Source organism: Drosophila kikkawai, chromosome 3R (assembly GCF_030179895.1).
Source record: "Drosophila kikkawai strain 14028-0561.14 chromosome 3R, DkikHiC1v2, whole genome shotgun sequence".
Classification (NCBI taxonomy): Eukaryota; Metazoa; Arthropoda; class Insecta; order Diptera; family Drosophilidae; genus Drosophila; species Drosophila kikkawai.
The window spans coordinates 33,345,308-33,364,643 of record NC_091731.1 but is presented as its reverse complement, the minus strand read 5'-3'; the positions used below and the strand labels follow the sequence as shown (position 1 = coordinate 33,364,643).

Genomic DNA, 19,336 nt, shown 5'->3' with positions numbered 1-19,336 from the left:
GTCCGTAACAACTTCCGGAATGAAGTTTGACATTTTATTGTCGCCGGAAAAGTTTCCCCCCGGGGGGAAAATAAAGCGATGCCCCGCCGAATCTAGGTAAATTGTAAAGTGCAAAAGTTTCGCCAAGTTGAAGTCACCTGCTCGGGTTCCCAAACTAGCTAGGATTTGGAATTGTACGAGAGGGAGGAAACAAATCGAAATGGAGTCCCTTTTGTTTCAATTCCAGGACAATTGGCCCAGACACAGGACCAAGGAGGATGGAGCTCCTCATCAGGCATCAAGGTATAATTTGGCCGGGGACTATTTCATTTTACGGCCAAAGTGGCGCATTTGCATAAAGTTTTATTTTCTTTGACCCGCACTTGGGGATTTCTTTCCTTTGGCCACTGTCGCGTCGTCCTTTTGCTTTTGCTCTCCGCCACCACACCCCCCGGCCATCGTCCTGGCTGATTTCCATTCGTATTTCGTCTACTTTGTCGCCAGGAAGTGATTTCCTGCAGCTGCAGCTATTGAAATTCAATATCTCCACCAAAGCAGGGGAGCTGGAAATCCCCCGGGGGTTGGCAATGGTATGCCAGCTCCTTAAAGCCCTGGATCAGCTTTAACAAGTGTTTTCACGCACACACACATCAGTCAATATACTGCCGGCGAAAGGTAATTTGAAAATCAAACAAGCAGCGACTCCTTGGCAAATCCTTTCAATTGCTGCAATTTACTGGATAAATAGGATCAAAATCGAATTTAAACGGCAAACAAATTTTTCCTGATTTCCATTTTGTTGACAGAACTTTTCACTTATGTTGCCGAATAAGCAGATTATGCCGAGATAAGGGTAGACAAGACATATATATCGCACACACCTACCGCCCACAAGAGGGTAAATATGAAGGCCACGCCTGTTTATCGCATTTTAAATATGGAAATTTGCAGAGAAAGGAAATAATACGGAATTGTATATTGTATTTTCTTATTGTTTAAGCTTTAAAGTGAGGTAAAAGGTTTTTATTTTACTTGAGAATTTGTGAATTTAAAACACAAATCTTATATAACTTTTTTAGATTTTTATTGTATTTTAATATATATCTGTTTTTTTCTATTAAAACAATATTTTTTCATCCATTTTGTATACCCTTTAGGTTGCGTTTTTAAACGCCTCAAAAATATTTTAATTAAATTTCACATTCGCACTTGAACGGTTATCCCTGCGGCAAGGCAAAACTATTTACGTGCCTCGAACAAAAGTGAAATCATTCGATTTTATTTATTTTCACTCGAAACTGAAAACTTTTCACCCCAACTGCTCCCCTGGAAAAGAAAACTTGCGCAAAAAGGCAACCGAAAACTTTTAGAGAAAACTTTCTTGGTTGCCTCAGTTTAAGCCTCCTCGTTCCTCCTTTTTCCCCACAAACATAAACAAGATTAATTTCACATGTTTCCCAGAAGGTGGAGCAGGGGGGGTGGAAAAGCTGCTCGAGTTATTACTTTGATTATGTTTATTCTAGTCATGAAATCCAAAGGCCCGTTTCATGTGCACTTCATTTAATAAACCCCTGCCAGCGAGCAAGGAGGCGCGAAATGATTTCCATGGCATTTTTGCCAGCTCGTTCAAGTTTTCCTCATTTCTTGTGTGATTAGCCAAGTGAAAAAACAAGAGATTAGAGCTTAACTATTTCCAACTTCATTTGGGAGTGGATATTATCCATACGCGTGGGGAGAATGGGAGTTTAGTGAGGTGAGATGAAAGGATATACTTGTCATTAGTGTATGGTGATTTGTTGAATAAATCTTGAATATCTTTGAATTTAAGAAATAATAAATTCAAATTCATTTTAAGGTATCTTTCAGAACCCTTTAGAACATCCTACTTTCCATTTAAGACTAGTTCACAGGATCCTTGCTACAAAGCTCTTTAATTTAGTCGCTTATCTCGGCCCTGTCTGTGATCTTTCCACTATCTGCCAATTGCCTGGCAAATTTGGCCAACATCCAATGCACGATTCCGTCAGCAGGCTGACGCACATCTATATATCTCAGTTGGTGCAATCTGTGGCGACTCTTAAGTGCTTTTAATTATGTCCACTTAAGTCTCAATATCGCCCAGCTTCCGAAGCGAGCAAATCACACACAAGAGCCACACGCGTCGACATCGCGATGGAAAACAGGAAAAGCAGAGGCGGGAAATTCCCTTCTTTCCGCGCTCGGCGCACTCTAAATAAAGCATAACAATTTATGAAATTTTAATTTTTACACTTAATAACACGCCGAGTTATGGGCGCGCCAAGTGAAACGGCCCAAGCGAATTTTCACCACGGCCTGGCAGTGCTTATAGAGACATCATCATCGTGAGACGCCCGGGCAGGAGGCCCCACCTCCGGATTCGGTTCGGATTCGCATTCGCCTCCGGGAGTGGGGCATCTTGTGTGGCGCAATGTTGCAGACGTTGGGCGCAATTAGAGACGCTCGGTGCCCGCTATATTTGGCCACCGGCGGACCAGCGGATTATGCCATAAGTCTACCGGGGCCTCACGTGCCCCAAAAAATAATGAAAAAATCGCAAATCGAGGACTAATTCCAGACACTTAAAATGCACTTTTGGGCTGGAAAAGTATTCCCACATCAGGCAATGATCTATTTCATTTAAATAACTACCATTTCTCTAATTTGTTAATTTTTATTATGGAATTTGTAATGTTATGTTTACAAAATATTACCAAAACTCTTAATGGCAATTAATTATTATTTTCTGACATCCCTGCGATTTGTACACTATTTCTGTTATACCGACACTCGCGTCGCTTTCCAAACTTATCATATTTATTTACAGAGATTAGTGCCAAAATGTAGGCGAAACTGAAAACACTGACCGACCCAGAATTCAAAATTTTATCCTGTGTACAAATTTAAAATCCTGGTCGGTCCATTGAATATCATGTGTCCCCCGAGTTTGATTTCTGACTTCCCGATGAACGACGGTGAATTTTTGATTTGACGGTGGGAATCGGGCAGGCGGATCGGCTACTGATCCGCTGGATCCACCACTACCTCGCTGGGTGTGTCCTGACTGTCACTGGGGGCTAGTTGACCGACCAACTGGTCGATCAGTCCCTGCTGCTGTTGCTCCAATTGGTCTTGGAGGCGTTGCTGTTCGGCCTTCTGGCGGGAGGTCAGCGACTGGAAGAGATGCATCTGCTTCAGCAGCTCTGGCTCATCGATTCCAGCTGCCATGCGCCTGATGGGAGTCCTGATGCTTTTGATTTGGTTATTGTTATTATCAGTCACTGGCGATTCTTGGATTTGGAGAGGCTTATCGTGCTGGGATTCTCCTCCGTCTACGCGGCTAATGGGTATCCTGAGGCTCTTGGAAACTTGATTGTTGAAAGTCTGCTGGAGATCAAGTGATTGGCAGAGACTCTCCTGCTGTTCCTTCTCCGACTTTTCGAAACCCATTTTCACACGCCTAATGAGGGTCCTTATACTTTTGGGAACTTTGCTATTATTTTCATCAGTCTTTGGCGTTTCCTGGATTTGGAGACGCTGCTGCTCGAGTGAAGATTCCACTACTTCAACGCGCCTAAAGGGAGTTCTAATGCTTTTGGAAACGTGGTTATTGTTATTATCAGTCTCTGGCGATTCTTGGATTTGGAGATGCTGCTGCTCAAGCGTAGATTCTTCGGCTTCCACTCGTCTAATGGGAGTCCTATTGCTTTTAGGTTCATGGTCATTGTTGTTATTGGTCCGCAACAATTCCTGGATTTGGAGACGCTGCTGCTCGAGCTTGGACTCCCCTCCTTCCGCGCGCCTGATGGGTGTCCTAATGCTCTTTGGGACTTGATTGTTGTAAGTGTTCGTCGATATTGGCTGCTGATCAAGGGATTGAAAGGTATTCTCCTGTTCCACCTCTGGCTTCTCAAAAACCATTTCAACACGCCTGATGGGAGTCCTGATACTTTTGATTACTTGGTTACTATTGTCAGTCTTCGGCGATTCCTGGACTTGAAGACGTTGCTGCTCGAGTGCAGATTCTCCTACTTCCACACGCCTGATGGGAGTTCTGATACTTTTAGGAACTTGGTTATTATTGTTATCAGTCCTTGGCGATTCCTGAACCCGAAAACGCTGCTGCTCTACCATAGACTCCCCTACTTCCACTCGTCTAATGGGAGTCCTGATGCTCTTTGGGACTTGGCAGTTAGTAGTCCTTGGTGGTGGCTTTAATTTAGCTAGCTCCTCGCGTTTCCTGGTCATTTCATTGCGCTTTAAGGCCACCTTGGCCCCATAGCTGCGTCGCCTCTCATTGGCATTATCGGACTTCATGCTGTTCCGCTCTTGAAGGGAGCCATGTCCTGACGCCGTTATAGTAACCTCCGGAGGCTGAACCGTGGGCAGGACCGTTGCTCGATGGCGCCATACGGGTATCTGGCTGCGAAACTTACGTTCAGGAGTCTTAGGAGAAGCTTCAGGGATCTGGTTGGAGCTGGGAAAGACCTCTGGTCGCTCAGGCAATCGCTCCTGGCTGGTCAGTTCCCTCAGATCAATGGTAGTGCTGGAGAATGTTTTGGGCACCCAGCTGGACTTCATGGTACCCAACTCCACAGGCAGGATCACTGCTAGCTGCGGTGCATCCTCAATAATCACTTGGGTTGCCGTTGAAATGGGCAGCGTCTTGGGTGGAGCAATCTCTACTAGCTCTTTTGTGCTGTGATCATAGACAGCGGTTTCCGATTTTTGCAGTTCCTGCCGGAAGCGACCCATCACAATCAGGGGAGCAGGTGTGAAAATGGGTAGTGGAAAAGTGGAAACGGGAACGGTATTGGAATTAGGAATAGAATCAAGATTGGGACTCGGATTGGGATTCTCAGTCAGTGCGGTATTAGTGGAGGCGTTAACCATGCGTGGCATCAGGCGCTTCAGCTGCTTCTCTGCGTCATTCAGCTTGTTCCTCTTCAGGATCACCTCTTTGGTTAAGGCTCGCAGGCGCAGCTGCTGCATCTCCAGTCGTCTTACGTCGGTCATCTGAGTGTTAAATATATATTTATTAAGCCACTAAAATAATAAAAATTAATTGAAATACCCACCAGAGGCGGCAGAATGCTTTTCCCATCCAGGCTGTAGGCCGACTCGAATGTCTCACCCAGGCTGTCCAAGTCCTCTTGGACAACCAGAAGTTTGGATATTTGCAGCCGGAACTCGTTGTTCATTGTGTAAAATTTGCAAGTATAAAATATTCTATGTGTTCAACGGTGAAATAGTTTAAGGAAATGTTTCACTTGTGTGCTGTGTTGAGTAAAGTAATAGAATGGAATACAAGGTAAAAGAATGTGTTGGGGAACCCAAAGCCAGTGACAGATTAAAATGAGTGTGTTTGCAAGGCATGCTTTTCTACAAAACTAAGAAAAATATATAAAAATTTATTTCTAGAAGAAGGTTTGGGGATTTTGTAAATATTTCTAAAGGGTAACACTTTTTAAATGTCACAAAATTCTTTATTTATTATCCTTGAGTCCCAGCATAAAGATTTCTCCAAGTGCACAACACATGCAATCCTCATCCATTTGGCAGTCCGTGTTCGTAGCTGTGACAGTCCACATCCGGACGGAGGCTGACAAATGCGCCGCTCGTCGCCGGAGCGTGCCGCAAAAGGTACGGACCACTCGGGCATTCGAGCGTGGAGCAGCAAACAAGGCGCCCAAATAAAGTCCACTCCATTACCGGCAGGACTTTCGGTTGTCCCAAGTCCCGGCCAAACACAACTAAGGTATGGCCAGCCGGTCGTTTGGACTTTTGGGGGGAAATTTGTCTTGGCCGCTTGTAGGTGTGATTTGTTTTTTAAATTTCTGGCTGTTCGGGGGGTTTTGAGTTCCTCGAGAAACTGGCCAATTTGTCTCCCCGTTCTTTTTATTTGCCAACAAAGTCACGTAGCCTTTTCACTTGCATGCAGACTTGCGACATGCGGCAATTTTCCACTAAATTTGCCATGTCAAACATAAGTATTTCCAACCGAACAACAGCAACCTGCTTGCTCTGCTCATAAAGAATTCAAATTAATACATTAACAGCCTCGGATAAGCGAGCTTTGGGGAAGGGGAATCCCAGGTAATAAACGCCGAGATGTTCGTGCCAAAGTCTCGAAAGTTTCGCTCGCAGGCAATTTGCTTCAAGTGGCAATTCGGGAGCGTGCCAAGTGCCTTGGTAACGGTAACAGCCCAGGGATAACGACGGAAGGCTGACGTGGGTTAAGGTGGAGGCTTTTACGGGCTAACCGCCGACACCACAAAAGGTATTTATCTCATTGTGCGTAGATTAAGAGCTGCTCTCAAATTAGGTGAGTGTCGTCACGTGATGAAGATAAAGCTGAAGGCGGCAAACCAAAAGGAAGTTGGGGTAAAAGGTGGCAAAAAACAGGAACCAGACTTCACAAGGACTTGAGCTTAAATTTAAACTGAGATAAGCTTTGACTTGTCTGTTTAATTTTTTTAAGGTAAAAATATAATATTTAAACAACGAATCTTATCAGAACTAAGCTGCATTCGTCTCCATTTCCACCTCTGGCTATGCAAAGCTTAACCCCTTGATGGCCCTGTACCCATCCCTCTCCGTCTTTGTGCTAAATCCTAACCAAAACCAGACCAAACTCAGCCAGACTCTGCTCCGGTTACACTTCATAAATTTAAAGAATTATGAGCCGTGACGCAGACGGAAGCGGAATGCAGCCGCAGTGGGAACACGTCCGTCGCCAAGTGGCCAGGACTCTCGCCAGGACTGGCATTGTGAAGTGAACCACGGGAGGGAGGTCAACAGGTAATAACGGTTGCACGATTGGTTGGTCCCGACAATTTCTGCTGAATTTATGTTACAACCTCAAGTGGAGCGAGGCGACGGCTATCTGTATCTCCTGGATCGGATTACGGTCTACGGCTCCCGTTTATACTTTTTATTTTACGAGAGAATATCCCTGGTTTTATGGCCGGACAATCGATGGCATTTGAGCATTGATTTTCGCCACGCAAAGAGTTTTTTCGCCGGGGAAAGTTCAAGACTGAAGTTCAAAGCTTTTTCATCGCTTTAATTGAGTTGCCGCAGGCTCATGCATATGCAGGGCTCAATTAAAAGTGCGCCAAGAAAAAGCGAAAGACAAACAAAAACCGGTGAAGGAGACGAAGGACGACGACTCCTTCGAGAGGGTGAGAAAATGTCTGCAAGTGACTCGCAGTCGAGTCGCTGTCTGTTGACATTTCGCGGTATGGAAAAAATTAAATTAAAATGCAAATTAGGCATTCCTGAGGAGTCTGGCTCTGTGGCATCCAACTCCTTGAGTCCTTGAGAGGCAAAAGTGACAAATTGTTGTAAACACTGCAAGTTACGTATACGCCTCGTGGGACCCCGACTGTCACCTACGAAATAAGGGTCTCGCTCGCAGGAGAACTCTACCTTATTGTATACATATTTTATCACAGAGCCAAGGAGCACCGACTTAGGGCCAAGATGAATGTTTTTATTTCTGCCGCCGCAGCTTGCTGCCTGCTTTCTGCGGTCGGTAAATTATGCAAAGTAGTTGCGTAATGCTCTTGTTACAATAATTTAATCTTGTAATCTGTTTCTGTTCGACTGCCGCCGCTCTCCCTCGGCAAGTGCCATAAATAATTCAACTGGCCTGCTGCAGATGCCACCGAAAGCCCAAAGGCTGCCGAAAAGGAAATATCCTTGAAGGAATCTTTGCATTTTTAATTTCAAGGTAAACAAGCGCAGATAACTTTGCCGCCAGAAACGGAATCCTAATGAGCCTCTCAAGGTGGTCTCCAGGATTGACATTTCAGCGGGGCTGAGCACGTTAATTCAATTTCCGGGAGCTGAAACAAAAATAAAAGAAGAAGGCACAAAGTTTATCCAGTCAACCCCTTTTATGGATTTTTTTTTCGGCTAGAGAAAGGGGATATTAACGAACCCCATTTGTGGCAGGCTAATTACGCCAAGCTCAACCCCTTGAAGAAGTCTTGAAGAAGCATAGGTTAGTACTTCTTTAACTTATGAAATACTCTATGGTAAAGATAAGGAGCTCAACCTAATTACTCCCTTTCTGCATCATTTTCAGTAGTTCTTTAAGCAGCACACATCAGGCCATAAATCAGCTGCCAAAAAATGTATGTAAATCCACCGACAAAAAAAAAACGAAATCGCAGACAACGTAAAATTTCAATAACATTCCCGGCGTGTCTTGGCCTCCTGGCACAAGGTGCACAGAACACACACACAAACACCCAGAAGCAATAACATTCACAGGATGTGTCTTTTCCTGGTGAAAATGGAGAAGGAGAAGGAGAAACTGGATCCCAGCGGAAGCAATACACGTTGACACGTCGCACGGATACAAAATGTGGCGCAGTTAGTTCCGCCGTTTCGCTGGAGACAAAGGACGGCGGCGTAATGTAACGGAAACTCTATTGAATTGCGATAAAAATCGCGTTTGCCAATGCTACTCCCCTTTGAACCGCTCCGTCTCCTTCGACCTGAGTCCTGCAGGATTGCAGGAGACACGGGTTTAGCCATTTTAAAGCATACTTTGCGGCTTGTCAACAGGCGGCAAAATTTATTGCAAATGTACGCCAAAAGAGTTGCACGAACTTGAGAGTTGTGTGTGTGTTTAGAGGGGTGTGTTGGCTATATCAGTGATTTTGGTATAAGTTTGAGGAATTTAAGGTTTATAGGGAGGTAGATAATGGGAGTTAAATTCTTGATTTGAAGCAAGAGGGCCTATTTATTTATAATTTTCTGAATCTTTGGGCAAGATAGAGGATCATGAAGCGGTCGAACTATTTAAGAATAATCGAGTTAGAAAAGGATTAGGAATTAATTTAATAATTTTAATAATCTATATCCTTTATACCCAATCCTTGAAGTGTATCTAATATTCCAGGTGTTTTTCTAGGACTCTCCCATCTTCTCACTTCTGGGTCCCCTGTTCCTGCTGACAATGTTATCGTTACGGTTATTGATTGAAATTTTTTACACTTTGCTTGTTGCCACATTGCCTTCCCCTTAACCCTCTATTTTTTTGGCCAAGGGTTAAGTGAGAGAGCGACAGCTGTTGCCAGAGCTCCAGCTTCTCCCTGTTTTTTCTTGATTTGACAAAGAGTTGAACCAGCCAAGGAACGAGCAGCTATCATCTGGAGCAGGTATGCCTGGTCTGGCTCCTTGGTTTCCCCCCAAAGGCCTCTGCCGTTGTACAGCTGGCCTACACGCACATCCTGTCACTCGCAGGACCTTCGCCAAAAGGACCATTCACATCACCTACACAGTGGCAGCGGAGACGCACAATGGCCACATCAATTGTGCATTTCATTTAACTTGCCACGCCCGTGTGACTTTTAAGTGTTGCCGTATACGGTCCACCCTGGCCACCTCCCCTTAACCCTCTAAACTCACTATTTAACCCTCCCTGCCCTGGGATGTACCGAGTGCTGGACATGACAGCTTCTGCATGAGCAACTCGCACTCTCTCTCTGGCCCCTATGGCAAACATGTTGCTGCCAAAAGGCCGAAAGCCGAAAGCCAAAGCCAAAGCCCTTGTCCGTAGGTTTTTAGGTGTGTTTAGGTATTATCTTGTGCTGAACGAACTGAGGGGGCAGGGAGAAGGTGGGGGCTGGTGATGAGCATGTGGCAACACCCAGCTAGCAACCCACCAAACACCGCCCACAGCAAACTTTGTGTGCGTTTGTGTCATTGTTAAATTTTGCGCTCGAACGATCTGCAACGGATGACATCCGTATGGCAGGCAAGTTACTTTTTGATTTACAGTATGCTACTTTTTATGCCCCTTGGCCATCTAGGGGTTAAGGGTATATTGGTTTTTGGGAGAGGTTTCATTAAAATCTTTTAAAATTAACAAGAAACAAAGTTAAAGGGTAAATTTGGTTCTTAACTGCATTTTTATTTCGAATTAAGAATAAGTTTTATGTATATTCTCATTAATAAATAAGATAATGCAGTAACAATTAATCGTATTTCCTAATTTTAAAATTATAATTTGACCTGTTTTATAAGTTATTTAATACTTAATATCAATTTGTATCTTAAATTATAAAAGAGAAATCTGATTACGGGGTATTCCGTATTTATAAGACTTTTCTAAACAATTTCTAACTGGTGGTTCATCAAACGCTTAGCTGCCTGGCTCGAACCCTGACCGTTGGACCAGTTTCCTGCCCCCCCCCCCCCCCCCCCCCCCCTCCGAAAAATCCCTCCTGTCCAAGGTGCAGCAAAGGTTGTCACAAGTCGCCCGCCTGTCGTTTGCTGGCTGTTGGTTGTCGGTTGTTGGCTGTCGTTAGCATTTGGTTTAAATTGCGCAAAATGCGTGTAATTGCTGGAACTGACGATTGAATGAGCCCGTGTATTAGGAGGAGATGCAGACATGGCAGGACGGAGTTCTCTGACCCGTCCAGGCGGCGTCCTCAAGATTTAAAGTTTCTGATTTGATTTCATCTGTATATATATCCCCCTGTTTTCCCCGATCGTCCGGCCTGACTGTAGTAATTATGAGCGCATTGTTGTGCGAAAAATTGAGTTTCAGTTTCTGGAGTTGTCGAGTTTGTTTAGCTCTAAACTTGTGCCGCACTACTTTGGAGTGTAACCAAGGGTTGGGGCTTGGTCTGGATCTGGAAGTGGACTCTGGCAGATGTTTCCGTTTCCCTTTTTCGAGGCTGACTGCCTGGCTGCAAAGTGAAAGTGTCCGGAAGGGCTGGCCAAAGTCGAGGAAGAGAAAGTGGTGGCAAAACAGAAACTTAGACAAATTGATAAACGAATTAGAAGGGATTGCTAAATTAAGCTATGGATGGAGTTGATTTTAAAATAAAATAATATTAAATATTTAATATGGAATATAAATAATGTAGGTACAGAAAGTTCAAAAGAATATTTTATGAATATAAGAAGACTTAATATTTATATATTTCCAAAAACCCGAATTCCTCCTATCGAATATTAACCTTCGCCTGAATACCTTTTCTCAATTTTACCATTTTTACTTTACGCTCAAGTAGGCGCAATTAAATATCTCCTTTCCCTACGTTTACCCTGCGAGTTCCCTGCATTTTTCCCTGAATTTTCCTGCTCGTTCCCGTTTTCCCATTTGCATTTGCATTGCCTGTTATTATTGCTGTTGATAAAAGATTGCACAATGTTTACTCGCACTGTGCTGGCCCTCTCCTACCCACCATTCAGGCAACATTTTTCGCAGTGTGCAATGCAAATTTGCGGCCGATGCGGTAATTGCCGCTCATTATGGTCAGGCAAATGTGGCCATTGCCATTTGCCAGGACTGGCCATGGTAACAGGGGGACCGAAACCCGGCTCTCGAACCTGGCTGATAAGACAAATGCAGTTGCACCCTCGTTGCCCGTTCACCGCCCACGCTTTTAATGCAATTTTTACGTACATTTCTCCCTGGCGAGGAGGACAGGAATCGGTCCATAAGTCACTTTAATGGGCTTTCAATGAGGTGTGTGCCCCGGGAAAGTGGAAAAGCGTGGCAAAGGGGGGCTCAAACATTACGCAAATGCATTAATGGCATTTTAATGTTGAGGTATTCCCACACACCCCCCCACACCACCCACCTGGCAGGGGTTCGCTCCTGGAATTTCAACAATTTTCGACAAATTACGATTACGAAAAAGGCGTCCTGCCCACGAAAAACTTTAAATGCCCATTAAAAAAACCGGTTGGCACAAACTTTAAGCCACAAAAAGGTAGTCGGAGTAGTTGTAGTTTTCCCTCCGAAAATTTCATTCAGAATTTTTGGGGGAAATGATAAATTATTTTGAGCAAATGCCGCAAGAATTTTGTGCTTGCCAAGCTTGAAAAGTTAAGAAGCCAAAAGTGTGCGCCGCCGCCAGTGTTCCTTTTCTGGGTCTAAAAATGCCGGAATCGTTTTCCATGAGATTTATTGTGGGCACCCCCGGCTCCGGTTAACCGAGGTTCGTTGGAATTTATGCGACTGCGTTTGTCATCTCGGTGCCGACAGGCATTCCAAGGATTCACACCTCCAGAAAATATACACACACACATATGCTTTAAAATGTGGAAAGTCCTACTTAATTTGCTGGAAAATTTAAGCAATCAAGGGGGGAGTGAGAGGAATTAATTCCCAGCCACGGAATGAACTTTGACACCTCGTGCAGCAATTTTGCGGTGGACAAACCTTTTTGGGACTTGGCAACTTTTATGCGAATCCCACTGGCTCTTTTTTGTTTCCTATGAATATTTTTTGTTTGTTTTTTTCGTTGGGGTTGACTCGCTGGCATTTAATGAGCCCGGACCGATGTCGACAGCAACATTATTATTCGAAATAAAAGCGCATTATGCTGGATTATCAACTCAAGTCCAAAGTCCGAGGTCCGAAGTGGAAATAGAGAGCGAAGTCCCATATGGCGAGAAAGGTAGGAAATGCGAAAACTTAATTTCCAGCTGGCACGCCATGTATGAGGATGCCGCATTCCACTGTCCTTTCCACGGACTGCTGGTGTATATTCGGATAAAGGACACGGGACACAGGACACTGGACATGAGACACGGGACACTTGACCATTCCCCCGTCCCTCTTGGGGTTGCCTTAATGAATGTGCCGAGTTGTCCCTTCGGTTCGCCTCCCACCCAGACATTTTCCTATCCGCTTTGCAATTAAATGTGAAAATGTTGAAAATAATTTGCATTACGTATGCGCCCCGTCTTCTGGCTTATCGCCTGCAATTAAGGTAGTTTTTGGAAGGGTTCTGTGTGTGTTTGCCGCTGTGTGGGGGAATGATTTTTTGGGGAATTTAATTACTGCAAGGATTTAATTATGTCATCCCCGGTCGAGCTTAGTCCCAAATGTCCAGGACTATTTTTAGGGGGGAGGTTTAACTGAGAGACAGTGCTTGGAGTATGGGCTGAATCTGGCGAATTGTTCAATGAGTCGAGCTGGATTCTTTTTTTTTTTTTGCAGTCAACCAATTTGGCCAGAACAAAGCCCCAAAATCCACACTCAATTTACCTGCATTGTGCTGAATGCACTCGCTTTTTTTTATATACTTTTTTTCGGGAGTATTTTTACACTTGAGATTCTTTTTCAGGGCTTCGCTTATTTTAAATGCAATGCGAAAAATCGGCGTGCTGACAATGAGCGGAAATGAATTATGTTTGGAGGCTCGACACCGCTGCAGCCCAAAAGACCCTTCTCTTGCCCCTGGATTTTTCCTGGATTTTTCCCCAACCCACCACCGCCTGCCTGCCTGCCTGCCTGCATTTGAACCACCGCTGAGGTGGCGGCCATTGTGCAGCATTGTGCGAGTGCATTTCGCTGCACAGTCACAGTTTATTGTTGCCACGCGGAGGCAGACAAATAAATCAATGACAGCGCGACTTTATTGTTTCGCTCACAGAAATATTGCCTTTATAATATAAAACAGCGGCCAGGCCCTGGCACTCCTCGATCGTGCCTGGCTGATAAATAATAAAATACCTATAGGGAGTATCCCCCCGAGAGGTGGGTATTCAGTGGGGCGGTCCTACGACCGTACCCCTTTATATATATATATGTGTATATATATTAAATGGGCTGCGGTCTGGCCCAATCTATTGACAAATTTTTGAATGATGTACGGCAATAAAAATCCATTAATTGTGGCTCGCTGACAAAGAGGGAAATAAACCTGATTTTCTCAAAGGGATTGAAAAGGGTTCTAAAATGGGAATAGTAAGTGATATTTTTAACTAACTTTTATAATATTTAAAATTATTTAAAAAGTATTTTATTAGTAAGCTATGATGTCTTTACAAACAAAACAGTCTTGAGCTTTTAAACAATTCTTTAAATGGTTTATTTAGGTCTTTACAGAATTTCTGCTTTACTTTCCCTGGCATCCTTGCTTTAACTGGCCTTAAACCCAAACCTCAAGCAGCTCTCGGGCTTAATCCAACTAATACGACTCAATTTAAACACCGCTAAATCAACAACTGCCACTCAGGAGCTGCAAAAAAAAAAATGTGAGGAAAAGTATACGAAAATGCCAGGGAAAACCCCTCTTCAAGCTACCGAAGATTGAATAAACTGTGAGTAAAATTAAAAGTGCCACAAGGAGCCAAGAAGAAAGTAGCTGTAGTATAGCACAGCCACTGCCAGAAATACTCGCACACCTACAGGACACACTCCACACCCACCTCCTTCCTTGGAAAGTGAACAAGTTCCGTCAGAGTGCGCAACATTTTTACGCTCCTTTTGGTTCATTTTCAATGCATTTAACTTGAGTGACTCTTTAATCCTTGTAAGTATCTTAGCGGGAAAGTACGTGAGGGGAGTGAGAGGAGCAAAGGCAGCCTTTCAGGACCAACACCCCCCTCATCCTCATCCTGCTCAGCTACAATATTTATTTACCTTGCGCCTTTTGTGCCCACGTGCAGTTTCTTCGCCATCGTCTTCGTTTTCGTCCTTCATCTTTTCTCCGCCCGACTCCGTTTCCTTTTCCCAATTTCGCTGTCGTCGCTTTGCAGCTACGTGTTTTGTGTCCCGAGTCCTTGAGGGGGGAGTGCAGACGGGGCTGTCTGCCACTTGGCATATTTTAAATACATTTCATGCGCTCCTGAGCTTGGTTTTCTTCTTCCGAAAATGCTGCTCGAGGATATTTACTTCTTGAAAATATGTTTACTCGTGTTGTGCATATTTTAATCGTTTACTTTGCCACAGACTTTTTCGGCACTGGCCCCCCGCTCTATTTTATTTTATTTGTGTTTTTCCTGTTTGAGTTACGTTTAAGTTAAATAAGCCATGCGAGTCCTGCTGTTCCTGCACTCGTTTTCCTGATGGACTAATTTTGGAAGGTCTTTAAGATTCTTTTGGGGAGAGAAGGATTCACATAATTGATATGCTTGTGACAGTTGGAGAATTATACGAAAATCAGGGAATATTTGAGCAAAAATTAAGGATTAAATTTAGGATTCGGATTTTACAGATTTTTCTTTTTGAATTTCCTTCCGAAACAGGTGTTGATTACCTATCAGTCTGGACATCCTTCCCCTCCTTTTTTTGATTTATTTCCTGTGGCTGCCTGGTAAATTCATAATGAATTCTAATGAGCTGTAGAAGGATACAAGTAGCGTATATATAACAAATAACCTGCAGGCGATTCGTTAGCTCACGAGATGCGCTTCGACGCGTTTCCTCCGCGAGGTGAGAGCGCCGTCTGCTGCTATTTAAAGCGGACAAAGTTTGGCTCACAAATAGCCAAAGGCTCCAAGGAGTTGTCTGCCAAAGTTTGCCCTCAACGTAGGAGGATTCTACGATTTGAAGAGTACTTGAATTTACATGTGTACAGCTCTCGGAGTTCCTCACTTTGCTGATGTTTATCGCATATTAAAGGTAATTCCCATACTCGTATAACCAAATCCTCCAACTTGCAGGCGGGAGGACTTACCCCTTCTGGCGATTCCCTTTGATTGCTCAGTTTGTCGTAAAACTTTGGACTCTGTGCCCAACCCTTTGATTCCTGGGGAACGCCTGCCGAAATTATTTCAATTAAGTTTCTTAGAAAGCAACCCCTCGGACTCTCTTTCATTAGTTGCCCTTGTTTTTGTTTCGCCCCCGAAAATTCCAAAATTTATTGTCAGGTTCGATGGCTGGCAAAGTTTTTATAGCACGCGCCCGAAGTTTGCCTCTTGTTTGTTGGCTTTTGATTATTCAAATTAAGCTTAATTGTTAAGGTGGCTTGTATTGTTTGGGGATTACTATTCTTATTGGGGCTTTAGCTTAGTTTTTGGTGAGTTTCCATTGATTTCGAACTAGGTTTTTTGAGTTTGAACTACACTTGCCTCTGTTTGCAGTTGGAAGCCCCAAAAAAGCGGAAGCGTTTCCAGTGCCAACTATTGGTTTTTTGGTTTTTGCTGGTACTTCCAGGATTTTGCGGTGTACCTTTTTGTGACACTCCCCCTTCCGGCAGGCACTTTCAAATGAGCAACAGAAAAAAAGGAGATTTTTGTGTGTTTCATAAGACTAAAGGTTACCCATTAATCAACCTGTTAAACATAATTTTCTATACAAAAAAGTACGTTTTTATAAGGAAAAGGTTGACAACTTATATCCTTTATTTCTTCTTTTTAAAACTAATAAATAAAATATTCCTGTATACCCTTTTCACAAGAGGTACTCTGCACACACACACACTCTGCTGCTGGCTGACCAGCACGAATGGCGCGAAATTCGTGGATTAAATGGAGTGGACTTCCGGTTGGTGAAAGCTGCGGCTGCAGCATCGAGTGTGCCAACGGCTCCTCCATCAACTGCCGAATTTATGCTCACTGGCCAATAATCCATTTTTAGGGCCATCAACCAAAAACCGAAATATTGGCTCATCCTTTGTTTCCGTGCTAATTGTTTGGGACGACTACTTTTCGCCAGCAATTTGCCAGTGAAAATCCCTGGTTGAGGTTTTTCTTCTATTTTTTTTTTGTTCGCTATCAAACAACTCCCCAAAACCCAAACCCAGATACCCCGCCTTATTTTTTTGGGGGAAGGTGGATGGATTTGTGGACGCAGCTGCTGGGTAGGTTTGCAATTATTTTGCAAACAATGAAATTGTTGCTGCGTGTGCAAACATAAAATCGAATTGTGTGTAGGTAGACAGATACAGATGCGAACTCAGATACAGATACAAAGATACTTGCGAGGTGTCGCATCTGCCGGCGAGCATTTGCCTTGATTTGATTTTACCTATTGCGGGGAGAGTCCATGGATATGCAAATTACTTGTCGGCGAGTGGCAGGTGATGGCTCCATAAAAAGCGTAATCAATATGTCTTTCGGGGAAAAAGGGGCAGAGACACCAACAGACAGCAGAAACGTGTGCCATTACGTTCGCATTTACTTGGCTTTTCTGCAGTTGGTTAAATGAATTTAAATATATATGCGCCGGCCGAGGAGTTTTGCTCGCTAACAAAGTGCAAATCGAGCGAAATAAATCACGGCAATGCGACATGGAGCGACAAACTCCGCGATCTGGCTAAATTAATCACATGGCCATACATCAAAACAAACAGATCATGACAAATGCAGAGCGCAAATCGAGCAGGAAGATGGCCGCCCCCCGATCACGCCTCCTTTTCCTTTTTATTTATCCCTTGGAGCACACCTCGTCCATTGTCCGATGTCTAAAGTCATTACTTTTGATACCCTTTCTGGGGTAGAGACTCCTTTAAATTAAATTTAAAATATTTATTTAGCTAGATAATTTTACAGAATTTTTTAAATTATTGTAGACTTAAAACCCTTTTATATAATATTTAATATGTAGATTTTAGATAGTTTTTAATAACTTGCAATATTTCTTTTAAAATAAATACATTGATCCTCTTATTTTCTCTTTATTTTTCTAGAAGAGTATTTCGACTTCGGCTTTCTCTAAAATCTATTCCTGTTTTATTGCCTCTGCTTTAATTAAAATAATTTTTACGTTTGCCTCGGCTACGACTTTTTTCACGTGAAATTCCAACGATGAACAAAGCCAGGGAACGAAGCAGACGACGCCGACATAGCCGCTGTCATGTTCACTTGTCTAGCAATGTGTCCAATGGCCAGGTTTTGCTGCATCCAACACCAGCTCCATTGCTCAGTACCATTCCCATTCCCATTCGCACTCCTATTCCCAGACCCAGACCCATACCCTGTCCCAGTCTCAGACTCCGGCCAATGCCAACGCATAAATTATGCTTCGTTGTCGTCGGCAAAGGCAGGAATAGTGAAATGAAGTGAGGTGTAATTGAAAGAGTGCACAAAGCAAAATTAAATGTAAAGTTAATAAATTTAAGATTAAAAATAAATAACCTTGAATTTATAATAATAAGAATAATAAGACTTTCCCAATTTGTTTTTAAATAATATAAAAGTTAAGAAAGGTTCTCCTTTTATTATTAATTTTAATATTATCTTTATTTTAATATTTACTATAATATATTTCGTTCTGTGTAGAGTCCCCCTAAACTCTGAGGTGACAAAAGGTACCCCAAGCTCTATGAAAATTTCTTGGCAGACGGCAAATGCTTGCACTTTTCTACCAAAAGTCTTGGCTTCTTGGCCACATTGTTCTAGGCCCAATGGAGTTTTAAATGTCCAACGGGGCCACATAAATTTTGGGCTGCGCGATTTAAGATTTTATAAGACATTTGAAGTCAATCTATCGCAGCCCCTTAATGGTCAGCCAGGTGCCAGCCGGCGCAGAGGAGCAAGTGCATCCCAGACATGACCGCAACACAAAACACAACAGAGCACAAAAACAGAATAGAAACTTTTGGCTGACAGCCAGGCAGTTTTCAGTATGCAGACAGGGAAAACTCTTAAAGTGCCGGCCGACGACGACGACGAGTAGGGATCGAGGCGGGAGGGGAAATGTTTTGCATTTCAAATTGCATTTTAATCGCATTTCAACCTGAAATGCCATTAGACATAATTCGTTTAGCTGCATTTGTCATTGGCTCTTCCATGTTCCAGGGGGTGGGTGGAAACCCAAATCATTTCGATATGGCCAAAGCTGGATTGGCTGGATGAGAGAAGGGGCTCCGGGGACTGGCAATTGTTTCGCTCCAGCGGAGGACAATTGGCGTCCGCACACGTAAATCAACTTTGGCATTGATTTCCACTGGCTAACTGACTGTCCCGGGATGATTTCGATTTGCATGCAACTGTTCAGATTATGCAATCACTCCCCTGCACTTCACTCCACTCCGCTCCTTCAAATATCCCTGTCAAATTCGTCCTGCCGTAATTGATTGTGAGTCTGTCGTGGGCGCATCCACTGGCATTTAATCAATTTATGCTTGTTGCCCAACTGCCAATCGATGCTGCCGAGTGAGTCCAACGACGAGTCGATCGATGTAACATACTCGGTGTACTCAAAGCCTTGGCACCTGTCAGCACCTTCGATCAGGCGATACATCTGCACGGTGGGAAAAGATTACAGATTACAATAAGGCGAAGGAGTAAACATGTCTCTCGTTTTTCTTATCTAAACATCAAGAAAATCCTTGGTTGCTTTCTTCAAATTTTTAAAGTGGTATAATAGGCCTTGAAATAATTTAAAAAAAATTAGAATTCAATTAAAAATCAATATCCCTTTTCCCCCAGTGTTCTGTAGGGGGCATTGGCTCTGCTCTGCCTACTGTGACTGTGACTCAGGTATAAATAGATGTCTCACCTTGCCGGTGAAGGTGTTGAAAGGCAGGTCCATCGATTGATCGAGCGATCGGTGGCACATCAAGATTTAAATTTAAATTAGCTTGCAGCTCGAAGTAAAATTTATCGATTTACCCAAACTGACCCTGAGTGA

The 19,336-nt window shown here is 43.5% G+C and overlaps 1 protein-coding gene across 1 annotated transcript; it reads right to left on the bottom strand.

The window, feature by feature from the left end:
- Positions 1-2,796: 2,796 nt before the first annotated feature.
- LOC108073669 (uncharacterized) lies at positions 2,797-5,344 on the bottom strand. The gene is made up of 2 exons (XM_017165395.3): positions 5,076-5,344; positions 2,797-5,013 (listed from the first exon to the last, which is right to left on the bottom strand). Exons 1-2 carry the CDS (start codon positions 5,196-5,198, stop codon positions 3,016-3,018), a joined length of 2,121 nt encoding a protein of 706 aa, XP_017020884.1. The 5' UTR covers positions 5,199-5,344; the 3' UTR covers positions 2,797-3,015.
- Between the last annotated feature and the right edge of the window lie 13,992 nt (positions 5,345-19,336).

Bases quoted from the DNA above. Each gene is read 5' to 3' on its own strand.
- LOC108073669 (XM_017165395.3), bottom strand. From the start codon at position 5,198: ATGAACAACGAGTTCCGGCTGCAAATATCCAAACTTCTGGTTGTCCAA. The intron at 5,014-5,075 runs GTGGGTATTTCA...TTTAACACTCAG, and splicing joins AAAGCATTCTGCCGCCTCTG to ATGACCGACGTAAGACGACT.